The 26,854-nt window shown below is 38.5% G+C and overlaps 1 protein-coding gene across 1 annotated transcript in view; it reads left to right on the top strand.

Annotated features, from left to right (window-relative positions):
• Positions 1-23,617, top strand: part of LOC150076671 (uncharacterized) — a 60,140-nt gene extending 36,523 nt beyond the window's left edge. The window contains exons 9-11 of the mRNA XM_090386602.1: positions 1,533-1,737; positions 6,536-6,637; positions 23,523-23,617. Of these exons, the coding sequence (XP_090242728.1) occupies positions 1,533-1,737; positions 6,536-6,637; positions 23,523-23,617 (402 nt within the window). The remainder of the gene's footprint in view (positions 1-1,532; positions 1,738-6,535; positions 6,638-23,522) is intronic.
• The last annotated feature ends 3,237 nt before the right edge of the window (positions 23,618-26,854 follow it).

The following is a 26,854-nucleotide window of genomic DNA, read 5'->3' as shown; positions in this document are numbered from 1 at the left end:
ATCTAAAAGGTATTTCATGGCTAAATACTTAAGAGTATGAAGAAGTTTACTTATACATGGGTAATGCACACACATCATTTCTACTACTAAGGTAGTTTTAATACATTGTTTCAATTATATCTCATATTGTAAATACTTTCACAATGAGCTGCCATGGTATTGCACTACCTTGAATAAGTAAACGCTTCACCTATGGAAAAGACTAATGTTACTTATTCTCAGCAGATACCACCACCACCCAGACGGCACCGTTTTGAAGCATGTTTGTTTGTTTGGGAATATTTTAGGCGCATCGCCGACCGGGCTAGCCGAGTGGGTAAAGTACCTACCCGGCAACCCAAAGGTCGCGGGTTCGATTCCCGCCTCGGGCTTGGATCAAAGTACTGCAAAAACCTTGGGAGGTGCAATATGGCCACAGAAGCCGATGCGCCAACAACTACCAAATCAAAAAAAAAAAAAAAATTTTAGGCGCATCAACATCTATGGCCGTAGTGTGCCAACGAAGTTTATTGGCTCCTCACTGGTGGGTGGGCAGGTACCCTGTTGTTGCAATAGTGATAACCCAGTTATGAAGTATAACTCCACAATATGAGATGTGCCTGATGGTCTGTGTGTTTTAATCTAAAAGAATAATCCAAAATATTAATGGTGTGTGTGTGTGTGTGTGTGTGTGTGTGTGTGTGTGTGTGTGTGTGTGTGTGTGTGTGTGTGTGTGTGTGTGTGCATTACCCATGCATAAGTAAACTCCTTCATACTCTTGGGCATTTAGCCAAGAAATATCTTTTAGATATAGAATCTGATATTAACTAAACACATATTCAGAGCAAAAAGTGATGATAATAAACTTAGAGGAAGACCAAAAGAATGTTGATTCATTGGAATAAAACAGCCATTTAGAGGTACAAAGTCTTACTATAGCTAAAAATCTAAAGGGAAAATATCAAATGGAAGAGTGATAGTTCAGAGGGGCTGGTTGGTGCTTGTGACCTGTACGCCACTGAAGATAACAGATTTGAAAGATCTAAGCACCACCCTTTGCATGGTTATTATAGGTTGCCAGTTCCTTTGTTATTAATTTTCTTTCTAGTTCCAAAAATCACATCAGAGCACTTGATGCGATCTGACATGTAGTTTTTGATTTTGTGCAGTACCAACTAATGTGTTATAGATTACCTGGTTGGTATAAATCACACTCTACACATGTCCATGTTAATGGCAGTATTCTGACATAAATAGACTATACAGTGTGTTACTGAACACAATGAAGCTAATGTTTAAAGACTGATTGCACAATGCGATTTTTATAATTGAATTAAAATAAGTAGTATTTTATCAACTCCAGATTTTTGAATTGCTTGCAGTTATCAGTACAGGAAGCCTGAAACTTTGGGGTGGGAGATAACTTGTTTTTATTTCTATAGACTGTTATTCTGCATTATTAACTTAATATACCAATCAGAAATTCTGCTTAATCTCTTCTCAGATGTAATATTTATTGATACGTTGTTAAATTCTGAAATTTTCTATTGCAGGGAATGCTCCTGTTTGATTATCTTGCGTTGACACACAAATATTCAGTACTCAGGGTAGAATCATCATGTGACAGAAAAGAAAATGGAACTGCTTATATTAGAAATCCTAGCAGATACTCAAGGAAAAACATTTTCCAACGAGAGGAAATAATAATGCAAGGAGATTTTAAAGTTATATGTCAATTACATGGAAATGAACACATAGGTGAGTTTTCAGCATTTATTTTTACAGAAATTTAAATAATTTTACTCTATTGCAAAATATAAGGGATCATCAAAGAGTAAGGTTCCCTGTGCTTTCTCACAAGCATGTTTGCATTTTGGGGTGTTTCAGTTTAGTACATTTTGGCTACATTTCTTCACATAAGAATCATATCTGCTAAGGTACTTATTCCAATATGATATGAGTGTCTATAAAAATGTGATTCCATTTCTTTAAAAATCAGGCCTTATTGATTGAGCCATAAATTAACTGCATTTTCCATCTCAGCATTTCATTGAATTTTATTTTTGATCTCTTAGCTGTTTCTTCAGCAGCCTAAACAAGTGATATTTGGAAGGGGCAAAATCTGGACAGTAGGCAGGTGGCTGAGAACTTCCCAACTGAATGCTTAACAAACTCTGAGATATGCACTGTACAGTGTCATGCTGAAGAATCATATGATGATTCAAAAGGCTAGATTATATATGCCTGATGGCTTCCTGTAGTCATCTTAAAATTTGGCTGTACACATTAACATTAATTATTGTTCTGTGTGGTTATGACCTCCAGGAGAATAACTCCTTTAACCATTCAAGAACTATTTCTTAACCATGTTAAGTCGTATCTGGTGAATGCATATATTTGCCGAGAGGACTTGAATTTTTTTAGGTTTTGTGAAAATGTATGTCTCCTTTCCAACATTGCTTGCCTTCATTTCAAGCAGCCTAAAATTTACAAAAGAAAAAATGTATGCAGTGATTCATTCCCTGTAGCAAAAAAAATTAGTGGATTAAATCTACCAGTAACTGGTAGAGGCTTATATGATGGGAGATCCACTTTGAAATACTGAGCTTTAATTGTCATTCAAATGTCTAGGGATCCAGCAAGCACAAACTTATTCCTCAATGTTATGCACTATTTTATGCACAGTGTTCAGGTCTGCTTTGTATTGCCTGGCCTTCTTTTGCAGCCTTCATTATGAATATTCCATCTTTCATTGGCTATTCTTGGCTATCTCTTGATGTGATGCATGCCATTAACACATTTCCATAAACCTCTACCAATCTCCAGTGGATTTTAGTAACTGATATGTTTTTCACCTAGAGGAAATGAATCGCTGCACACTTCTTTTTAGGCCCATGTTTCTAACTGCTTTGCCACTTCACAGAAAATAATACATAATCTGTATCCTAGATGTTCTGTTTCTGCTGCATACCTTTTCTATAGATTTTTCATGAGCATACTGTTCTTTTGAATTGGCTTCTGTAATTCCCACCCACTCCTCCAAAGCAGTCTGAACACATGCTGCAACCAGGCAACATCCTTTTACAGTCATACAACCATTTTACAAACTCATTGGATTCCAATATCTTAAAAAAAAAAAAAAAGTAATATGTGTATACAAAGTAATAAAAATAATAAAAAAATTACAGAGAATTTGAAGGATCCTTAAGACTGTTTTGCAGAACCCCGGTGTTTTGTAGAATACAAGTGGAAAACCACTGCTATAAAGTTCACAATCGGTAGTATTTTATTGATTGTGAATATCACTGATATTTCACTGAAGTGTTTAAGTAATTATAAGATTATTTTAGAACATAAAATTGTGCTTTCTTTAACAAATTCAAATGACCTAAATAATTCAGCTACTGTAAATTAGACTTTGGCAGCTTTCTTAAGTAACCTTTTTCTGAAATGAATAAAATCGTGATGTTTGCTGCTCATTGGTTGCCTCTAATTGACTAACTGACATCTGCTTCTTTATTTATTTATTTTTTTATAATAATTCTGCATCATAAATTTTTTTGTGCATTCAATTTCTTGAGTGTGCATCCTTGCATCCTTGTCAGTTAGTATGTTTCTCATCTCAAGAAGCTTTCAGTTGCTGACAGAACAGTGATTAATGGTTGTGGGAAAGTTTTCTGAGGAACATTTACTTGGAAGTGGGGGGGGTCATTTTAAAAATTTATATGCATTTTAGTAATTTCTTGCAGAATGTTATGAAATCTTTTTTCATTACAGTAGTTGATGATAAACTGTCTGCTTTATTACCAGTAGATCCATATAGTATTACATTTCAAAAATGCAGGTGTTAACTCCTAGTTTTGCCAAACTTATGAGGTTCTACTATATATAATATAAACAAAAGTTTTATAATAAGCTAAATAACTTTTTAAAAAAATACATTATGGAAAGGACTGCACAATTATTTTTATAGAAATAAAGTGTTGAAATAAAAAAGCATGCTGTTAAGCCAAGTGATAAATAAATAATCTTTATTATTGTTTTAACATTGTTTATAATAGATACATCTGATAGGCTAGGAGTATTATTATTATCATAATAATTATTTGAGGAACTCTCTTACTATCCTACAGGTGTTAAGGATTCTAACTTTTTGGAGTTCCATCTCTGGGAGGCCTATTGCTACTAGGTTCTTATGGAGGCTCTTTGGCACCATGCTGGTGGTTAACACTGTGATCAGGATGGTCATTACTTGTTCCATATGCCATTTTATCTTTGACTTCCTCTCTTAAGTCTGAATACTTCCTGATCTTTTCCTCATATGTTTTCTGGAGGTTACTGGTGTTGGGCACCACTATGTCAATCAGGTAGGTAGCCAGTTCCTTCATGTTGATGAGGTTTATGTCTGGTCTATTGTGTAGGATTGCCTTATCCATTATTATGGCATGGTCCTTGTGAGTGGAGGCCTGAGGCTTTTACTTGCAATACAGTAAACTTTTCTTGATCAGCTGGTATTTTTGTTCTAGCTTCTGATGTATTATCCTGGTCGTGTCTGTGAGTGTATCTGGGTGATCACCCTGCATCCTATGGTGATGTGCTGATTGTTTCTGGAGCCAGGTGGCGTTGACATTTGTCATCTGTTACTATGGGATCCTTGTGATGTGTTTTCTATAGATCTTAGATGGCGAGAATGAATCGTTTGGTCTCGTCGAGGAAGAGCTTTCCTTTTATGAGGCAAGCATTGGAAGCCATCTTATCTGTGTAGTCATCATGGAGGTCTCTGTAGTGTCTTCCATGGAGTATTTTCTTTGCCCATCTTTCTGCCTTTGTTTCTTCTGTCTGTGAGTAAGTTCTCTTTGTTGAAGTTGAGTGTTGTGTCCAATTTTTCTATCTTTATTATGGCTTGGTAGATTGGTGCTGTGTGTTTTCCTAGAAGTAATCACACAGGTTTTTATTCAAAACATTCTTGTTCAAAGAGGTCAGTCAATTTCAAATCCCTCCCTCCTTTTTTACAGACTATGGTCAGTCTCTTGATGGCCGACTTTGGGTGCTCTTGGTGGCTCTTGGTCATCATTATCCTGGTTGATCTCATAATCTCCTCCAGCTCAGTGTTGGTCCAATCTACAATCCTGAAGGAATACTTTAGTACTGGGACTGCGTAAGTGTTTATGGCCATGACCATATTCCCACCATTCAGCTTTGATTTTAGGTTATATTTCTCAGTCAGGCAGGCCTTGATATTTGTATGTCTCTCCCTCTGTCATGGCTTCAATCTCTTCAGCTGGTAGTTTTATCCAACCAGATGTCCTTCCTGTAATCCATGGGTCTTGCATTTGTTTGGGTCAAATTTCATCCTGATGTCAGTACTAAACTCTTCAGCGATCAAAAGAAGGAAGGAAGAACCTGTACACCCTCTCTCATCTGATGTACAGGTACTTCAATAGCTACTCTTGATTTTCATTTGCTAAACAGAACCATAGTGGGCTCAGAGCATCTCCCTGGAAGATTCCTCTTCTGATTGGGATTGGTCTGGTCATGATGTTGGTGGTCTTCCATTTTGCCAGTGTTGCTTCTAGGAAGTGTTTGTGTCATGTTGACTTTGTAGATCTTCAGTGTCTCTATCAGCCAGCTATGGGGCACAATATTGAAGGCCTTGTGGTAGTTGATGTAGGCCATGTACAGGTTGCAGTTTTTCTTGTAGACTTGCTTCATAACTGCAGTGTTCGATGATCATTGCTCCTTGCATCCTTTACCCATCTGCTTACATCCCTTTTGCTGCTTGGCCGTGATGTTCTGGCTCTCCAAGCAGTCTGATATCTTCTTAGTTGTGCAGCTGGTCAGTATCTTGTACATTGTTGGGGGACTGGTGATTGGTCTGTACTTAGCTGGGTTTGTGGTGTCTTTTGTCTTCAGATAGATGATTCCTTGAATTAGAGACTGGAATTATGCCATAGTGCCTTTTATCTGGGTGTACTGCTCTGCTATGTGCCTGTTTGTGCAGCTGAACTTCTTGTGCCAGTAGTTGGGGATGTTATCTATTCTTGGGGTTTGCCAGTTGTGGGACTTCCTGGTTGACTGTTGCATTTCTTCCTCCCAAATCTTCCATTCTGTCATCCCTTGTACATCCCTTGGTTTTCTTCTTTTCTTCATCTATCCAGGGGGGCATGGCCTTTATAGCTAACTTCACTGCCACCATCTGCACAGCCATTTACTGTGCTGCTACAGCAGCACAGTAAATGGCTGTGCGGATGATGTCTAGTTTTACTTTGTTGTTGTTGAAATAATCCAGTATTATTCACCTATTGAGGTAGCCTGTGACTTGCCACAGGATTCTGTTGGGTCTCTACTTCAGTATGGTGTAGATCTTCTTGGGGTCCATTCCCTCAAATTCTACTAGTGTTTTATTCCACTCTTTTATTCTATTCAATATGTGTTATCTTCTGGGAACTGATTACTCCTACATTAAAATTTGTGTGTGCCTGTGAGTGCATTTGTTGTTATTTCTGTCATTAACATTGATATATTGACTATTTATTGACATAATTTTTATATTCAGGGCAATGGAAACATGCTGTTGTTGAATTATATAAGGAGAATCAAGCGTGGAACCACAATCAACCTTTTTCTTCAGATGTTGTGTTCATATCAGAGACTGATGGTAGCAATTTTCTGATTTCGAATGTAACTTTAGTATTTTATGTATATTCTAAAAAGCAAGCTTTATAAAAAAATAAAAATAAAAATATAAAAATTTGTTTTTTCATTTGCTTAATTTTGCAAAAAAAACAAGGACCTCTTGTTATAAGGAAAAATATTAGCACTAGTGTAGTTTAATGCCTGTTCCCTTCTACATTAATAATAACCTCATATCTTTGTGTGTGCATTCTGTGCACGTACACACACACACACACACACACACACACACACACACACACACACACACACACACACACACACACACACACACACACGTGTGTGCTCAAAATCCACATATTTACCACTTTCCGTTATAAAACCTCAATTTAAGGCCTTGTATGCTAAACTTGATCAAAATACATATGGTATGTATTTTGTTCAAGCTACTACAATGTTATGAAAAACTGCTACTGTACTATGAAGTAAAATTTAAATATACAGTGTAGTTGATAGTGTATATGATACAGTTTTATAGACAAGCTCAGTGACAAGAAACTAGTGGTTATTTTGATTTTTGAAACTTATTTTCTAGTTTAAAAACTAATATGAATGGATGGGTATTTTCTTAAATTTAATACAAAACTGTATTTAAAAAGAATGCTGAAAATAACATAATTCTGAACATATTTTGTCCATAAAATGTGTGTATTTATTAGTATATGCTAACTTTAATTTTTAAAAAAAAAATTGATGATTGAGCTTGAAATAAATTTTTTCATGTCAGGGATAGCAGCAACTCTGATTGAAGCTTATTCATTGTCTGAAGTAAGTGGCCCTGAGTGTCAGGTGTTTCTATGGCCAAGCAGTTTTTGCAAATTTATAGAGCATTTTTTACTGTAATTCAATTTTTCTCTTCCAGTAAAAAAAGCTTTCTTTTAAGTAGCTCTAATTTCTTAAAATAACTAAGAAGAGAGCCAAAAAAAGGAAAACATCTTTTTCGTTAACCCTCCATTGGGAACACCAAATAAACTATGCCAGAGATATTTTTTCTAATTGAAACAAAATCTGTGTGAGTGATAATGTCAATTTATGATTCCTCATTTATTGTATTTTCAATCAATCTGCTTCATAATTTTTTTATGGAAGAAGTTTGGCTAAAAAAAAATGAAAGCAAGCATTTTGTTAAGCAGCCTGTTCATGCATATTAATTATCCCATGTACAAAAAAAAAAACAAGAATTTAAAATTAGCTGCATCTTTCTCACATTCAGTTACTGAACCATGCTACCATCATATCTCCCATGATCCATGCATCTCCCAGCTGAAGCAAGTCAGCACTCTCAGTGAAAGCATTGGCTTGCTTCAGCTGTTGTTTATATCTCTTGGTGATGGACCATTTACGATAGCATGTGGGATATTTGATTTTAGTTTCATTCACCAGTAACTGTAACACCCAGACATAGGCATTTTTAATGTGAAAAAATGGCTAAAGTATGGCAGAGGAGGTTTTCTTTTTAAAAAAATAATTAAAAATATGTACTTTTAATATAAAAGTGTATTATTCACAACTGTGTTCATAATAGATTGCAAATAAATGGTGGCATCAAAATGGGAACAATTTAAAATTTTTTCATGCCAATTTTTAGGTTATAAAATGGCATACCTGATCCCAAAGTGTGTCTCTTGGTTAATAGGAAATTTGCAAAATTTAAATTAACCATATTAACCTTACACTTGGCAACCCAAGTGACATTGCTCCTGTATCTTCATGACAGGGCTGAAGTATCTTCATGCCTATATACATTGCTCCTGTATCTTCATTCCAGGGTTGCAAAGCTTTTCATAGCTCATATGCTAAAGCACATGAGCCACCATGCTCCATCTGGAGACAACTAATATTGTAATATGCATCGAAAATGTGATCTCTACCTGAACTACCCAACTTGCCAATATTATTTAATATCAGCCAATTGAAATGTTCAATTACAATTCTTATTTTCAATGCTTTTAATTCAATTCCAACAATTATCAATAAACCTAAATTTGATACTTGACAACATTGTAACACAATGTTGTCAATTTTCAAATTTCTAAAGCTGCTTCTTTCACTATGGAGTTATAATCCAAAAACAGCTACAAACATTGGTGGCAAGGTAGCTGGAAAAATCAAATTAACAACAAACTATGGCTTATCAGAACAGTTCTCCAAAGGTAGCCTTCAAACCAAGTAGCAAGAAGGATTCAGACTAGCTCAGTTATGGATAGGAGCATACATGTCACTCACTCATATCACACTTGCCCAAAGCCAAATAACCTCTACTGTCAAGCATGTAATACAGTACTTACCATCCATAACATTCTAGTGAACTGCCCATCCTGTGATCATGCACACCAAACCAAGCAGTGTTCCCCTAACCACACTATAGAATTTCCCCTTTGACCTTCACCCCTAAATAACTAAACTAAAGCGAATACCTTTTAGATAAAAGACTGTCTTTTTGTATCTAAAAAGGAACTGGCCTTTGAAGTTGGCTTATATAGATTTAGTTTGGAATTGGAAGGACATTTTTTGCCACTGATTTAATCACTGATAAAGTATGCAGACTATAGCCACAGCTATTGACTGATGCCAGTAAACTCAAACAAACAAACTGAAGAAAGCACTTAAGCACCCACTCTAGAAGTTCAAACATTCTTGACAGGATGGTAATAATTATCATCCTGTTATAATAGACAATGTTAAGGGAAATCCTACTCATTTTCTATTAATGTGAATCTTGTGAATTTCTAGGTTTTCTCATTTATTTTTTATCATTTCCAATATGGGATTAAAGAAAGTTTGACAATTATCTGAAGAAACTGCAACAGAAGCATGTTTTAAAATAGTCAACCTATTAAGAACAGCATAAAAGACTTTAATGAATAGCTGTTACAATATCTTATGGAGCTGAGGAATAACCCTGGCAATAATTGTCTCACAGATAAAGGGCTTAACATGGATAAGGATGACTACAGAAATAAAACTTTAAAACATCTTAGTGATAATATAAATTCATTCATCTCCCACCTATAAATCATTTCTAATATATGGTTAATTCATTGCTTAGAAAGTGGCTTAATCAAGGTAAAAATAAGCATTAATGAAGTCTTCATACTGGCTTTGATTAGGGTCATTTGAGAAAGTCCGAAAACCAGATGTTTTCTTGTGCCCAATTATATCCGGCAATGGAATCCCTACCAATGAACATGCACATTTTATGCTTACCATCATAAAGTCTCTGGTCGAAAGACCATACAATAAATTAAAGTATCTGTTTGTATTTTATACAAAGATTTTATAAAACTTTTGAGAAAACGACATCTGAGAACAAGCCCTCCTGATCCTCTATGATGTCACCTCCTTATATACCTTTGTCCCTATAACCTGTGCCTTTGAACAGTATTCAATTCATGAATGACTGGAAAGCAGCCATAACCTAAGTAATAGGACCAACCTTACTACTGCAGACATTTATGAAGCACTATATATGCTTGAATAACTTTATTTTTGAAAACACAATCCCATGGCTCAACCATAGGCTCTCCCATTAATCCTCAACATGTCTAATGAAGTACTGCCCAACCTGTCTCATTGGAGTTTCGAGACTATAGGATTCCCATAATGTTTTTTACATGATGTCCCATAATGTTTTTTACAGATGTAAAACACATTAACATGATTTTTACATGTTAATCCTCAATATGACAAACCTTGCCATGAAGGATTTTGAATCTGATATCCAACAAACTCCTTGTCCCATTACCCTATGGAAGAAATGTATTCATCATACTTTAACAGGTGCAACAAGATGGCATTCTTGGGCCATCTCAACAGTAAAGCAGAATTTTACTTTCAAAATCAGGAAAAACCCCACACTTCTAATTTAGATGCTATGATTTAAAAGGTTGCTTCACATTTAACAATCATATACAAGCCTACTTGTGCAGGACAAACACACCAACCATAACTCATTTCGTACATTTTCCCAATAGTGCACTGTTGTCTGAACAAATAAATAGGATGTGCTCTCATCACTCTGTTGAAACAGACTAAAATAAAGTAGAGGATTAAATCAGTTATTAGTGAATGCAATTACTGGTGTCTATCTTCAGTGCAGGTGCATTATCAGGGCCGACGCTAGCATTTGTGGTGCCTGAAGCAAAACCTTGTCATGGCACCTAATTCATATTGTATCTTAACATGCATATATATGCAGTAGTGCATCTATTAGAGCCTATTTTAGGCAGCACCTGTGGCAGATGCCTCACTTTCACACCCCTAGTGCCGGCCCTGTGCATTATAGTAATACTGCATTACAAGCTGTTAATTCTCCACATGCAAAAGCCCTGTCAGTGTTGCCTGCCCTTTTTACCCTGGAACTTCTCAGGGTAAAGCCATAACCCTTCAAGGTTATAATATCCTGTGTAAACTCCAGGTAAGAAATTAAAATCCATATATCTCCTAGAAACACTTATATCACCCATGAAGAGGAGTGGAGTAATTTATCATATACTCTACCAGGTATATGATAAATTACAGAATGAGAGCTATGTCAGCGATGTGATCCACCATCTGTTGAGTCAACTATAAGACCATTGTGATGCTATGAAGATTGCCTGTTTTTCCCAACCAGTGGTACTGTTCATTATTGGCAGATGAGTCATAACCTCATGCCAAGAATACTGCACTACCTATATATAATATCTCTATACATTGCATCCAAAGCAGTCCACAAAGGGTAAAAGTCTTCATTAAACATCAGTAGTAAAGTTATATGCAAAACACATCCAGCAAAAGCAGGAACAAGTTCAAAATGTAAATGTACAGAGTGGTATCAGAAGGCACTTATTGGTGATGGTGTCACTGTGCAGAGGAAGAATTGAGTTGTTTGTTGTAGGGTTTTAGGAGCATTGGTGACTAAGATATTGCTCTGTGTATACTGTCTGTGAATTGTGTTTGTTCTGTGGTCGATATTCTCTTTTTGGACGAAAAACTTAAATTTCTGAAAAAAAAACTTACCCTTGCCTGAGACAGACTAACTCAGCCATATTGTGAACGAGGCCAATAAAAATTCCTTACATCAAGGTTTGAGTTGCGGATGTACTCAATAAAGGAAGAGTCACTGAAATACAGCTGTTAAAACCCTGCTTGGTGTGTTCTTGAAAAACCAGCAAAAGTTTCGTTCATGAGGTCATTAATACAACAGAAGAGGCAACAGGATGCATTTATATATATGTAATGTGTTTACAATTTTGATTGTTTGCATTAACACAGGTTGAAAATTTTTCTTTTGACTAAAAACAACATTACAGAGGGTTTGAAGGGCCTGGAAATTCTTAGTGTCACATCCCACTAGGAAGAAATTGGGAATAAGAGGAGTGGTAAAGAAGCTACATAAAATTAAGTCCCACCCCAGGTAAAGAAATTGGTGGATATCACTGCTGGCGATTCCCCAATGCGGACAATGGCAAATCGTTTTTAGACATTAGTATTAGTATTAGTAACGGCCGCATTGCGCCATTCTGCACCACAAAATTGAAAATTTTCTTGCAGGAGTAAAGGAAAACTACTAAGGAAACTTTCTTGAAAATAGTGAGTTTAGAAACTATGGAAAGTGTCTGTTTTATAAGATGCTCGTTGAAAATGAGCATCTTATAAAGACCCAAAACACAAAATGCTGTCTTATCGAAGTTAGTCAACACTACACCTAAGGACTTATCCCCCCCCCCCACAAAGACAGGCTCTAGGAAGAAGACTGTTAGAGAACTAGCGCCATCTAGCCGTACCTTACCAAATATCTTATGCAGCCACTCTGAAGAAACTGCTCCCCTCACACTTAAAGGGACCAAAGCCAGCTGTAATCATAAAAGCGAAGTGGGCAAGGGTGTGGTGATCGGGCTGGCCACATCGGTCGTTGGATATCTTCGGTTTCAAGATATTCCTCCACCATTTGAATTGTATGTGCAATGGCGTTGTCGTGCATGAAAATAAAATCTCTGCCAACTGCACCCCTAAGAAGCCGCAAATAGGGTTTAAGGATCTGCTCTCGGTACCTCTGCGCAGTTGCGGTAACCCTATCGATTACAGAAAGAGGTCATGCGGCCATTGATTATTATTATTATTATTATTATTATTATTAGCCATATGGTACAAGGAAGCCTGAGGCTTATGCTGCACCAGCCAAAAAAAAAAAAAAAAAAATTCCCGAGTTACCGAATTCCCAAATTCCTGAGAGAGAGAGAGAGAGAGAGAGAGAGAAGTAGGAGGCATCACCAAGAAAGAGAAGAATGATGATATCCAGCTCAGGACCCTGGGTTTGCCAAGCCCATACTCACCAGATGTGAGCCCCCGGGGTCTGCTCTGCACGAGAACACTGCCTCCACCGTAAGTGTCCTTTTCTCTGTTGTTGGAAGGATAGTACAGCATTCTTCGTTGTCTCCGAATGAAACAAAGTCTAGAAAAAACCGGGAATAATCAGAGAACAGAACTGTACCTCATTGTCAGGGATCCAAGTCGCATGTTCATGGCGCCAGTTTCGATGAGCTCCGTGGTGGTTTGGGGTTAATGGGTACAGCCCACTAGCATCCTTGCGTAGAGTCCATTTGAATTGAGCCTTTTCAACGCATTCTGGTTGGAAATGCTAGCGTCGGCCCTGATAATGCACCTGCACTGAAAATAGACACCAGTAATTGCATTCACTAATAACTGATTTAATCCTCTACTTTCTTTTAATCCGCTTTCAATGGATCAATTTTTATAAAAAAATTTATATTTTATGCCTTTTAAAAATATTTGTCTAGCCATTACAAATTTCGTTAAAATCGAACCAATAGAAATTCTCGCATTTATTATTATTTTTTTTAACCATTTTTAATATATATATCTCACAGGCTCTCCATATGCCGTATATTGTAGATGGCGCACTGAACATTTATTTATGTTAAAAATCAAGATTTATTACTATTTGCATAATAATTTGCTCCTGAAAGGTAACGGATTGTGTATATTAACTAACTTGTCTTTCTGTTTGTAAAAGTATAACGGATCCTTATCTAGTGTTTATCCTTTATAAATTAACGGATTAAATGGATTAATTTAAATACGTACATTTGTAATGCTTCACACAAGCAAGAAAAACAGATAGTACCAGAAATGTATTTACATTATATCTATTTGGTACTTTAATAGTTATCAAGTACTTTTAGAGCAAATGCCTCATGCTACGTGGTAGAATGACTAGCTAATAGGTTAGTGCAATTGCATCAGTTTAATTCGTAGCCATCTACCAAAGTAGTTGGCATCGTTTTTAATTATATATCATATTGTGAATACCTTCACAACGAGATGCCATGGTATTTCACTACCTCGAAGTAACACTTCGCCAGTGAAGAAGGTCCAAACGGCACCGAATCGAAGATTATTGACCGCTCATCGGTGGGTGGGCAGGTACCCTGGTTGTTGCAATAGTGACAATCCAATTATGAAGTATAACTCCACGATATGATAGATACCTGATGGTGTGCAGTAGTATATACTCTAAAATATTTTAGGGCAAGAGCCTCATGCTACTGATAGAATGACTAGCGTATAGGTTAGTGCACAATTAAAAACGATGCCAACTTAACTACTTTGGTAGATGGCTACGAATTAAACTGAAGCAATTGCACTAACATATACGATAGTTATCAAGTTAATTCACACATTAATTCTTTATTCATTCGGTTTTAATTAGTTGATTTTCTGAGAGTTCTTTTAAGAGTTCATTTTAGTGATGTTCCTTCGAAAATATTTACCACAGAAAAATAAAATTATTTTCCTGTGGTAAGCCGCATGCATGACGACAGTTGTGATATCATAAGGCGTGCCCAGTTTTTCCCCAGGGAAAGATATTTTGGTTAACGCTGGACAGTTTGAACTACATGGAGACGTAGGTTCTCGAATGGGTAACCACAAGTAACACCAGTAGTTATTCAGATTCCCACTAGGGAAAAGCGGGAGGTCGGCACGTATTATTTAAGTATTCTTTGCACGCAAACCTGTTAAACACAACTCTTTTTTTTCTTGTTTATTTGAATTCAAGTTGTTATTCACAAAAAAGTCCAGCTATAAATATTTTTTGAAGTTATATACTGAACTTGTTTTGAACACTGACACAGACTTTCATCTTTTGCATAGCATTCCTTGAATTCCTTTGTTTTTTCCCCTTTTTCTTTCTTTCTTTTTTTTTAAGAAAAACCGAAGTTTTATATTCGGTAACAACTACATCGACACATCATCGTTGCTTAGCAACCAGGCACCTAACAACGGAAATAGTTAGGCCCTCCTGTAGCGCAGCTTTACCTCGCGCTAATTACTTTTAATGTAATGCCCCTGTCTACAATTGCGTGCCCTCTACGGGGATTAAAGTGCATTACTAACCGCTTTCTATCTTTACTTTAAAGTAGCTCTGCAGAGAAATGATGGCTCGACAATGCTTTTATGATTACACGTGGCTAGTCCGCAATTAAAATGTAACCCCTTTTAAATTATCGTTAATGTAACGAGTGGCATTTTTATCCACCTTCATTATTGAATTTTTACTTAATGCTCATTAAGTTTACCTCCCGAGTGATTTTTAAATATAGCATATATGCTAACGCACTTATTGTCTTTACCATGTCCATTTGTCCGTCCGCACGTAACAACTCAACTCTCATTGGAAGGATTTTCATATAATTTTATATTTGCTCCCTTTAAAGAGATTTGTCAAGCCTTTCCAAATTTCATTAAAATCGGACCAATAAACAACACGTGGCTGTCTCTCACATGGGGGGTGCACTTGTGGTCGACGCCCGTGGTGAGCGTAGTGTGTCTCCTCTTGTAACACAGGAGGATGCAGCACAATGGCCCAGCTGACCACCCAATACAACGGTACTTTTTTGTCTCTTTATTAACTCGTATACAGCCATTATGATCACCAATGCTCACTGCGAGACAAGAAGCTGCGCCTTGCATGGGCGCGTCAGTATCAGCACTGGACCGCCGACATGTGAAAAACTGACACCAGGTCTGATGAATCTCGTTTCCAACCCTATCGTGCTGATGGATGTATCCGCATCTGGAGGAAAATGATACGCCCATCCAGGTGTCACAGCCCTCCTGGCGCTAGATTCACTGTTGGTGTTCGGCAGGCAGGAGGCATCGTTGTGACTTTGGAACATAATAATAAATGTCACACTAGGGCCACCCGCAATATCGATTCATCTGCCCAAATGTATTATATTCGTGAACTGAGTGTGGTCTAAGGTTGATTTTTCCTTGTTGTTTTTGGAAGAAAAACCCAAGTTTCCGTGGGGGGAACAATACTATCTATTCCTGAGACCGACTAATTTAGCCATGGAGTTAAAAAAAAAAAAAAACCATGAAAATTTTCGTCGCGCCACTGACAGGATTCAAACTGAGCCTTTTCCACCCGGTGTGGGAAGAACGGTGACGATACTTCTGTGCTACTCTCGCAGACTTTCGGACATGTTTATGTCCCAAAGTCTGAGACATGCCCTGGGTTCTCTGGTCACCATTAATCAAGGTTTGATCAGAGAACTTGGGAACTCGATGGGAACGCCTACCTTTTTATCGTCGCCGACGAAGTACACCCCTTCTTGATGACGGTCATCATCAGCCATTTTCAATCCACTGCAGGATGAAGGCCTCTCCAACAACTTTACAGTTCCTTCTGTTTTGTGCAATGGCCATCCATTTACTACCTACGAACTCGTGAATTTCATTTGTCCATCTCCGTCATTGTCTTCCAGGCTTTCTTCTAGCTCCTCTTGGTTACCATTCTGTTATTTTCGTAGTCCATCTGTCATCATGTCTTCGAGCTATGTGTCCTTCCCGAGACTATTTTAGTTCTTTAGTTTTGATAAGAATGTCCTTTACTTGAGTTTGCTGCCTAATCCATGTGTTTCTCTTCTTATCTAACAGTCTGATTCCCAATATAATTCGTTCCATTCTTCGCTGTGACGGTGTCCACACAACTCCGGCATCTATCAACAAGGCAACGCGCCATGCCACATGGCCCGGCAGGTTGTTAAATGGTTTCAGGAACATGACAATGAATTCTCGTCTTCCATGGCCACGCAACTCAACCGATCTCAACCCAATTGAGCATGTTTGGAACCTACTGGAAAAGGATATTCTATGTTACGACCATCCACCTGACAATGCGCGGGGCATTACTGAACACATTGTGAAATGCATTGGGGCACACTACCGTTAGACACAACTCATTACCTTGTGGAAGTCCATATCAAGATGTGTACGGACTGTATTTTGGGCAAAAGGTAGCCCCACGAGGTATTAGTAGACCTAGCTAATGCAAAACCAATTCAGTATATAACAATGAGTAATTTTCTGAGAATTCTTTAAAATCTCGACACCTTCATTTTAATATAGACTTTAACGCGGTAGTGGAAATCAAATCAAAATTCGAAGGGGAAGTTTAGGGAAAGTTGATCACGGAGCAAAGAGAATAATCCAGATTTTTGAAAAATTTCTACAGGTAGCAGATCTTTTTTAGGCGATTACATCTAGGCCTGAATTTACTGAGGCACAGTGGCAGGATTTCTCCAGAGCCTCAAATGCCAGAAGAAAAAAAAAAAAAAAAAAAACATCATGATCTTTCTACAATGTCACACACAGAAATAAAACAAATAACAAATTTATTTTCTAGCTACAGCAGACAACTGGTCTCGAATTCTCCCTAATCCTTGTGACGTTCGTTGTATCTGATTCCTTACTCAATTCGACACTTACTATTTTGATCCCATAAACTTCAGCAGTAGACCGTCTTGGTTCTTGAACCTTTAACTGAAGAATACACATGGGAGTACTCATTTTGGACATCTTACTTGAAGCCATCTTTAAATCATTTCTCAAATCAAAGTCTATTAACCTTGGTAGTGACACTGAATTATTTATTGTATCTCTCCTCCATTCTGGGAAACTCTTGACCAATAACAATGAATTATTGTTGGTCAAGAGCCCTGCAATCTTATTTTAGAAATTCAAAAATAAATGCGCCAAGGAACTGGACTACCTAATTCTGGTACTGAATTAAGTCTTAATCATTCGTTTGGTATTCAGTTATAATTTTGGGGTATTACTAGTGTTAGCAATAAATGTTAGTGAAATTTTTTTTTTTTTTTGGGCTATCTGACTGAGGATAAACTGTCCACATGAACGGATGCACTTGGGCAGCAACGATATTTAGGTACGATGTGGCATTCAGACGTGAATCTATGGGTATCAATGGACCCAACGTGTGCCAAGAAAACATTCCCCACACCATAACACTGCTCCCACCACCTTGCACAGTAGTCGTCAGACATGACGGGTCCATGGATTCATGTTGTTTACGCCAAATTCTGAGCCTTCCATCAACATTATGCTCCAGGAACTTCGACTCGTCAGACCAAGCAACTGTTTTCCAATCCTCGATAGTCCAGTGCTGGTGTTGCTGTGCACACAGCAGGCGTGCTCTCTTGTTCTTCATTGATAGCAAAGGTACGCGATGTGGCCATCGGCTGTTGTAGCCCATTCGCGACAAAGTGCGATTAGTGGTCCGTTGCGATATTTTATTCTGCGCACCAAGGTTCTGACGTGATGTGTGCGACATTATGGCCCTTCTGTTTGCTTGCACAATTCTAGCCATCCTCCTCTGACTTCTCTCATCAACAAGCGATTTTCTTCCAGAGGAGTGCCGTTGAGAGGATGTTTTCTGTTCGTTGCACCATTCTCGATACACCCTTGAAACTGTGGTGCGTGAAAAGTTCAGGAGAACTGTCGTTTCAGAGATGCTTTGTCCAGCACGTCTTGCACCTACTACCTTGCCACGTTCGAAGTCCGTTAGATCACTCCTTTTCCCCATTCTTGCTACAGTTTGTACGCTTAACTGATACTAGAAAGGTTGTTCATTTATATCCACAACTGTGGTCATGTGACTTGCAACGTTGTTGGACAAACCATTTGTGTGCACAGCCGGGGTGTACCTAATAAAGTGGCAGCACAGTGCATAAAATATAAAGATAATGATATATAATATTTTATATTATGTATAAAAAATTTTATAAAAATAATATGAATAAACTGTTGTAATAATTCATTCCTTGATGGACATTACTCGAAGAAAAAAATGTCTTCTCATGTAAAGACATGATTAAAAAAAAAAAATATATATATATATATATATATTATTTTTAGGCCACCCGAATGATTAAATTCATCTGCCGTGCTGTGTGTCTTATGTGTGTTAATTGCGTGTGTTCTATGGCTGATTTGTCTGTTTTTGCTGGACGAAAAATCCCAATTTCTGGGGGACGGAAAATCCCAATTTCTGGGGGACGGAAAATCCCAATTTCTGGGGGACAGGACCTTGCTATCTACGCCTGAGACCGACTAACTCTGCCACGTAGTGAAAAAGTCCATTAAAGTTCCTCGCCGGGATTCGAACCTGGGCCTTTTTCACTCGGTGTGGGGAGGATGGTGACGATACCACTGTGCTACACGCGCAGACTAAAGACATGATTAAAAATCAAATTATTATTTTAGGGTTGCCCGTAATTAAATACATTAACCCGTATTTGTGTCTGTAAATTGCGTATGTTCTATGGTTGATTTGCCTGTTTTGCTGGACGAAAAAACCCCAGTTACTGGGGAGAAAAACCTTGCTATCTACGCCTGAGACCAACTAACTCAGCCACGGAGTGAAAAAAGCCCATTAAAGTTCCTCGCGTCATCGACGGGATTCGAACCCAGGCGTTTTCCAACCGGTGTGGGGAGGACGGTGACGATACCACTTTACTCTAATCATGTCTTTAGTCTGCGCTACCCGCGCAGACTAAAGACATGATTAGAGTAAAATTGATGAATTTTAATTTTGCGTTGATTGGTTGGTTGTTGTAGGGTTTGAGCGAATCAGCAACTTAGGCAATAAGGCCATATCTCGCCGTATGCTTGTGTTCTCGCTAAATTGCTTGTGTTCTGTAGTCGGTTAGCTGTATGAAAAACCCGAGTTTCCTGCAAAAAAAAAATCATGCTACCCTTGTCTGAGACCTACTAACTCAGCGACGTTGGAATTTTTATAGGCGTCATTGACGCGATTTGCATCATTTACGCGATTCGAACTCATCTTTTCCACTCGACTGAGGAGGATGTTAATTATAAAAACTGTGCTGTCCACTAGAGCTTAATTTTGGGAGTTAACAGAATTTAAATTCCATCACCACCCCAGTTTCTTTCAACACCTATCAAATGCCTCATCTCACAGTTGTCAACAAGTGTTTGCAGTACTATAAACAGTCGTATAGGTTAGTGCACAATTAAAAACGATGCCAACTTAACTACTTTGGTCGTGAGAAAATTGTCCGCTGTTCAACTCAATTTCGGGACAAATTGGCAAAATACAATTAAAGTTACGTGTGGTGTTTCTTTGGAAACTGCTTCACCTACGTTCAATTTACAGTTTATCGCTTCATTGAAGTTTGGCCTCTCCACCTATTTTTCCCGATGCCTGTACTGGACACAGATGTAACGAATGAGCCTTTACCACATTCAATTTATCTGCCTGATGTCTCAGTGTCCTTCTAATTAAAGGACACGCTAATAAATAGTTGAACAGGCACTATCGAGCGAGGCAGGCGAGGTGAGCTCTGTAACGATGACACGAAAACTGATACTTTAGGTTATCGATTCTACGAAAATCGTTTGTCGGGAATGCGAAACACAATTTCCTCAAGGGAGGATCGCAAACCTCGAGAATTTTATTAACAGACCAGCTTGTTTAAGAGAATCAACAGTCGCTCTAAAATGTGTAATTGCTTCGTAAGTGAGTTAAGAAACAATGAGATGCCCTGTTCTTCTTAAAATGTCACAGTGGCGGTGTGTCTCGAAGTCCGTTAGTAACGTCGAAAATTTTCCTCTCTGGTAGTAAAGTAGATATCGTCACTGCAGTTGCGCACAGCCTTCATCAGTACAGAAAGTACTGATGAAGAAACTTTTGAGTGTTTTTTTTTTTTTTTTTTTTTTTCCTGCCACACAATGGCAGTCAGTCAGTGTAGCACACAGCTGGACGAGGATAGCATGATTTTTTTTTTCCCCAGAAACGAGATTCTTATCTCGCAAAATAGGCAAACCGACCATAGAACTTATGCAGTTTACAGTTTGCAAACATAATAGTGAACGCCACACGGCCTTAGATACGATGGGACGCTGATTAGTTCTTGACCTATAATAGAAAGAAACAAGATAGCCCAATTACATACATAATGCCCTCTTGGACAGCACAGTTACACTGCTGTGTAAAATTTAAGGACCAGTCAGGTTTTCCCCTTTAGCTTCTCATAGGAGTGTCCTGGATATGGGAAAAGGGTACCAAAGAAACCTCGTGAGGTACAGAAATCATGAAGGAAACAACACCGACACAACAATGGAAACAAAACGGTACAGAGGGACTTTATTCAAAAATGGCAACATAGCATTGGCTGCCATGATACAGATGCATCACTGCCAGAGATGGAACAAAGGGAAGAGGTGGCTCTCAGTAGAAGATATGGACACCCCTAATGTCGATGCAGGCTTTGCACCACCTGTCCTTACTTAGAACAATGTTGTTGATAAGTTCTTGAGGTAACATCGTCCATTCCTTTATCAGCGCCATCTTCAGCTGGTGAACATTTTCTGGTGGGTGTGGACTTGCCGCTAGGCGTCTCCCAAGAGCGTCCTATATGTGTTCCGTGGGATTTAGATCGGTGGAATGGGCAGGCCTATCGATACAAACAATATCCTCACTTTCCAAAAGCATATCAACAGCTGCGGTGCTACACGAACTCGGGGCAAATGACATCTCGGAACAGACGCACATGGGGAAGGATTACCTCACTACAGTAGCGTGCACTGGTTACAGTACCGCCTTCCAGCATCTGAAGTTGCGTACGTCCACCCAAGGTAACGCCTCCACAGACGAGAACACCTCGACCGCCGTATTGATCCCTTTCAGTGATGTTTACGGGGTGATACCGTGTGCCAACCTCTCGCCAGATTAGCTGACCGTCCAGAATCGCTTCTGAGACTGAATCTACTCTCATCAGTAAAGAGTACCTTACCCCATTGCACTGCTGCCCAGTCCTTGTGTTCGATGCACCACTGTAAACGATGTCTCCGATAGGCAGGTGTTAAATTGACGGGGCACTGAACGTCGGGCAAACAGTCCACCTTTGTGAAGTCGCCTGACCACAGTAAACCGCGAAAACCACAGTAAACAATCCTCTTCCTCGACCAAGGAAGAGGATTGTTTTACTTATATAAACTCTAAAAGGAAGGGGATGAATCTGATTGGTTCACTTGATATCGATGGTTCGACTGTTGATGATCCTGCTCAGATAGTAAACAAACTGAATGAGTATTTTGCATCTACATTCACACATAAAGAGTTGTTAAGGTTTGGAAATGGCAGAAGGTTATCAAATTGTAGCAGGGTGCTTAATAATTTTAGAATAACTGAGAGCAAATTGGAGGAGAAATTGTTGAAGTTAAACATAAGAAAGGCACCTGGGGTGGATAGGATCTATCCAGTTATATTAAAGGAGGCGGCAAAGGAAATAAGCAAACCCTTAGCCATAATTATGAGAGCATCCTTGAACTCAGGGGAGGTCCCCATGGACTGGAGATGTGCAAATGTATCCCCAGTTCACAAAGGGGAATCGAAGGATGACACGAGTAATTACAGACCAGTTAGTTTAACTTCTGTTCCGGGTAAAATAATGGAGTCAATGGTTAAAGATGCATTGCAGGATCATCTAGACAAGGCTGCTGCAATAGTTCAGACACAGCATGGGTTTGTTAAGGGAAAGTCTTGTCTGACAAATTCGATTGGTTATTATGATGTGGTTACAAAGGAACTGGATGCAAAAAATAATTTTGATATCATATATTTGGATTTCAGGAAAGCTTTTGACACTGTTGCGCATGGAAGACTACTCTACAAATTGGAGCAGAATGGTATTAAGGGTGAATTGCTATAATGGATAAAAGGATGGTTGAGTGGGAGAAGACAGAGGGTGGTAATCAATGGGTGCTGCTCTTCGTGGACTAATGTTATTAGTGGAGTCCCACAAGGTTCGGTGTTGGGTCCACTGTTGTTTTGTATATTTATCAATGATATTGATGAAGGTATATCAGGCTTAGTGTCGAAGTTTGCAGATGATACAAAGGTTGGCAGGGTTGTTAATGACAGTAATAACTACTGCAACAAGATCTAGAAAATTTGGGCAGATGGGCTGAGAAGTGGCAACTGAAGTTTAACCTTGATAAATGCAAAGTACTGCATATGGGTAGAAGGCATCTGGGAAACCCAGAGAAACGTACCAACTGTGTGGTACTACACTTAAGGTGGTAGAAAATGAAAAAGACCTGGGAGTAATTATGCAGTCAGATATGAAGTTTTCTGAGCAATGCAGACAGGCTGCCAGGGCAGGTCATTGAGTTTTGTCAATGATATATAGGAATTTTGCTAGCAGGAAAAAGGAGGTGATTGTCCCTCTGTATAAGGCAACGGTCAGGCCACGCCTTGAGTACTGCGTACAGGTCTGTAGGCTTCATTTTAGGAAGGATGTGAACTGCTGCTTTTATCTGTTTATGTGAGCCCTCTCATCACGATTCAAAGTTTTGCATGTGCACCAGCTTTCTACTGAACGGCCACAGTTATGCAAATTTGTAAACCATCTCGCAGATAGAACTCGAAAGGTTGCTCCCCAAACTAGAATTCAATTGCTTGTATGACGTCATAATTTTATGCAAATTTTATACCCTTTTTTTTTTTTTTTTTTTTTTAGATTTGGGAAAAGGTAGTCTCAGAGTGCTAGATCTGGTGAAAATGGGAGATGATGAAGAAGCCGAAAGCCGAGTTCGGCCAATTTGGCATGCTTGATGTGCTGTGTGCGTGCGCATGCACGTGCCGGAGCATTGTTCTGGAAAAACAGCACTCTTGAAGGGGAGGGGGGGGGGGTTTCTCCTGTGTTTCGTCTTTAATTCCTCCTCCAGTTTGTTCAAAGGTAATGAATAATGCTCAGCAATTATCGTTTTTCCGTTTTCCAGGTCAATAAACAAAATCCCATTCTTGTGCCAAAAGACAGAAGCCGTGACCTTCCCAGCAATCTTCTGGCTTCGGAACTTCTTTGGAAGTGGGAACCACGAAAGAAGAAAGAAGCAAAAGAAGACTAAAAGTCAATCCCTTGGCTGGGAAAGTTGTAGCACTGGTGTTTTTGCAGTTTGGGGAGGAAGGTCTGGCTGGTTTCCTCTGAAAGGCCAAATTAGTACCAGATCATATTATTCTTTTTTTTTTTTTTAGTTCTTTTTTTTTTGGCTGATGCTATGTAAACTTGCTTTCTTTCATCATTTGCATTACTACTGCTACTACCACCACCACCCGTGCCTCCACTAATCGACTGTTCTTTGGTCTCCGTATCATAATGAAACAACTACGTTTCATGTATGGTCATAATTAGCGCCAAAAAATCATTGGCACCTTTCCCAAAATGGTGAAGAACGGCAGACGATGTCGCTTTTGATCAGCACTGGGATATTTGGGAACCCATTTGCCAAAAATCACCCGCACGTCCAAAATATCACGAATAACAAATTCAACACGTTCCCTGGACTTGCCTAGAAACTCAACTACCCGTTTAGCTGAAATTCGTCCATCAGACAGCACCATGGTGTGAATGGCACTAACACATTTAGACACTATTACAGAAACTGATCTCCCTGTCCTCTCTGCGTCTTCGGTGTCAAAAAAAATGTTTTTTTTTTCAACCCAGCATTTGATTGTTGAATAATATGGACGCTGTTCTTCTAACGTCGCCAACATATCAATGCATTTCCCTTGGTTTTCTCTGTTGAAACAGATTTCATAACGTAAAAAGATATGCTCTTTCATAATTTGACATCCATTTATCAAAAAAAAAAAATGGAAATGGGTTGGGCCGAAAGGTCTCGTACCTCCGCGCACATTCTACGCAATTTCTGGGGGGGGGGGGAAAGGTAGAGTCCATTCATGCTGGTATGAAGGTTTATATATATACGTATATGGTAACATTTTATTTGTGTGTCACAATAGAGTCAGAGAGGAGTTACCAAGAACGAGATAGACAACAAGAATGGCCTTTGCTTAATGCTCCTAGCGTGGAAGGATGCGTCAGCTGCAGTTATAACAGTCATAATCTTCTTAATTTATAGTTAAACTGCTGAGAAGCAATCATAAACTGATGTAGAAGAACGATTATGCGGGCCAGAGAAAAGGTCAGTTTTTATACTGGAGGCTTTTTATGGCGGTTAAATGTACGCAAAAAAACATAGGGGCGCTTAGGGCAGTCATGACTTTCCCAACTACTGACATCACGTAAATGTTTACCCATGACAACGGGTCATTCATATTAACATTTAATTTTTTATACGAACCTAAAATTTTATTTTATTTTTTAAAACAATAATTATTTTATTATTAAGACTGAGGACAAGCCCCCAGCGGCTAGTATGGACTACGATAATGGAATATTAGGTTCTGGCGTCATGGGGATAAATATTAACTATGCCTGTAAAAACTATTTATTTCTGTGTATTACAAGCATAAATTTTCGAATTGCTTCAATCTTATCTTATTGCTAAAATATAATAAAATATGATGAAAGTAATAGAACTTGAGAACTTTCAAACCTAAATAGTAATAGTAGTAGTAGTAATCGAGGCATGTGATGCAAGAAAGCAAACTTATGTAGCACCAGCCAAAAAAACATTTAATTGAACAAACGCATTCCCTCTAAACGTTTGTCCAGTTCCTCCTTCAGCTTATTTAAGCTGTCATCTGAAGATGACAGAAGTGTTTTCCAGCAATCAACTACACACTGGCTAAAGACAAATTTCCGCACATCTGTTCTATAATTGTCTTTCCTCAATTTGAATTTATGCCCCCTCAGGTTCGTAATCTGAGCAAGAGGAAGAATCCCATCAGAATTGATCCTGCTCAACCCATTCAAGGCCTTATACACCTCAATCAGATCACCTCGCAGGTGCCTAGTCTCCAGACGCTGCAATTTTCAGAACTTAAGCCTTTCTTCGTAAGACAACCCTTTCGTTCCCCTCACCAATCTTGTTGCCCTTCTCTGTACTTGCTCAAGCAACTCTACATCTTTCCTAAAATGAGGTCTCCAGGCCTGTACGCAGTACTTAAGGCGTTGACTGACCATTGCTTTATACAAAAGAATAATCACCACCTTTTCCCTACTAGCAAAATTCCTGTATATCATTGACAATACCCGATGACTGGCTCTGGCAGCCTGTCTGCCTGCTCAGAAAATTTCATATATGACTGCACAATTATTCCCAGGTCTTTTTCATTTTCTACCGCCCTAAGTGTAGCACCACACAGTTGGTACGTTTCTCTGGGGTTACTTCTGCCCATATGTAGTACTTTGCATGTGTCAAATAGCATTAGCATCGGTAAAAGGCATACGATACAAGAAAGCAAGCTTATATAGCATCAGCCAAAAAAAAAAAAAAAAAAAACATTTAACACATCCATTTTGCTCAAAAAGTTTGTCCAGTTCTTCTTTGAATTTATTTAAGCTGTCAGCTTCCATAACGACAGATGAAAGTTGTTACAGCAATCAACTACCCGCTGGCTAAAAGCAAATTTCCGCACATCTATTCGACAACTGTCTTTCCTCAATTTCAGTTTATGCCCCCTCAGGTCTGTAATCTGAGCAAGAGGAAGAATTCCATCAGCATTAAGCCTGCTCAACCCATTCAAGGCCTTATATTATCCATTTGATTACCGCTCTCTGTCTTCTCCCACTCGACTACCCTTTTATCCATTGTAGCAACTTGCCCTAAATGCCATCCTGCTCCAACTTAGGTCTTCCATGTGCAACAGGAGAGAGAGCTCCTCATATAGGTATATAAATTTAAATGATGTTATTAATCTTTTAAAAACCTATAATTAAAAAAAATAGGCATCCGATATTTTGATGGAAAAGATTGATGTAAACTGTGAAAAATTATCCTAAATTAGATGTTAGGAAAAGAGTTAATTCGGAGCATGAGGTAATTTCTCCCAAAAAATCAACCTTTGCATGACACAGGTGCTGTGGTGTGATGTCACTCAGTATTC

Source organism: Mastigoproctus giganteus, chromosome 12, assembly GCF_048544385.1.
Source record: "Mastigoproctus giganteus isolate SK-2022 chromosome 12, ASM4854438v1, whole genome shotgun sequence".
Lineage (NCBI taxonomy): Eukaryota > Metazoa > Arthropoda > Arachnida > Uropygi > Thelyphonidae > Mastigoproctus > Mastigoproctus giganteus.
The sequence above is the reverse complement of the archived record's forward strand: the minus strand, read 5'-3'. Positions and strand labels throughout refer to the sequence as shown.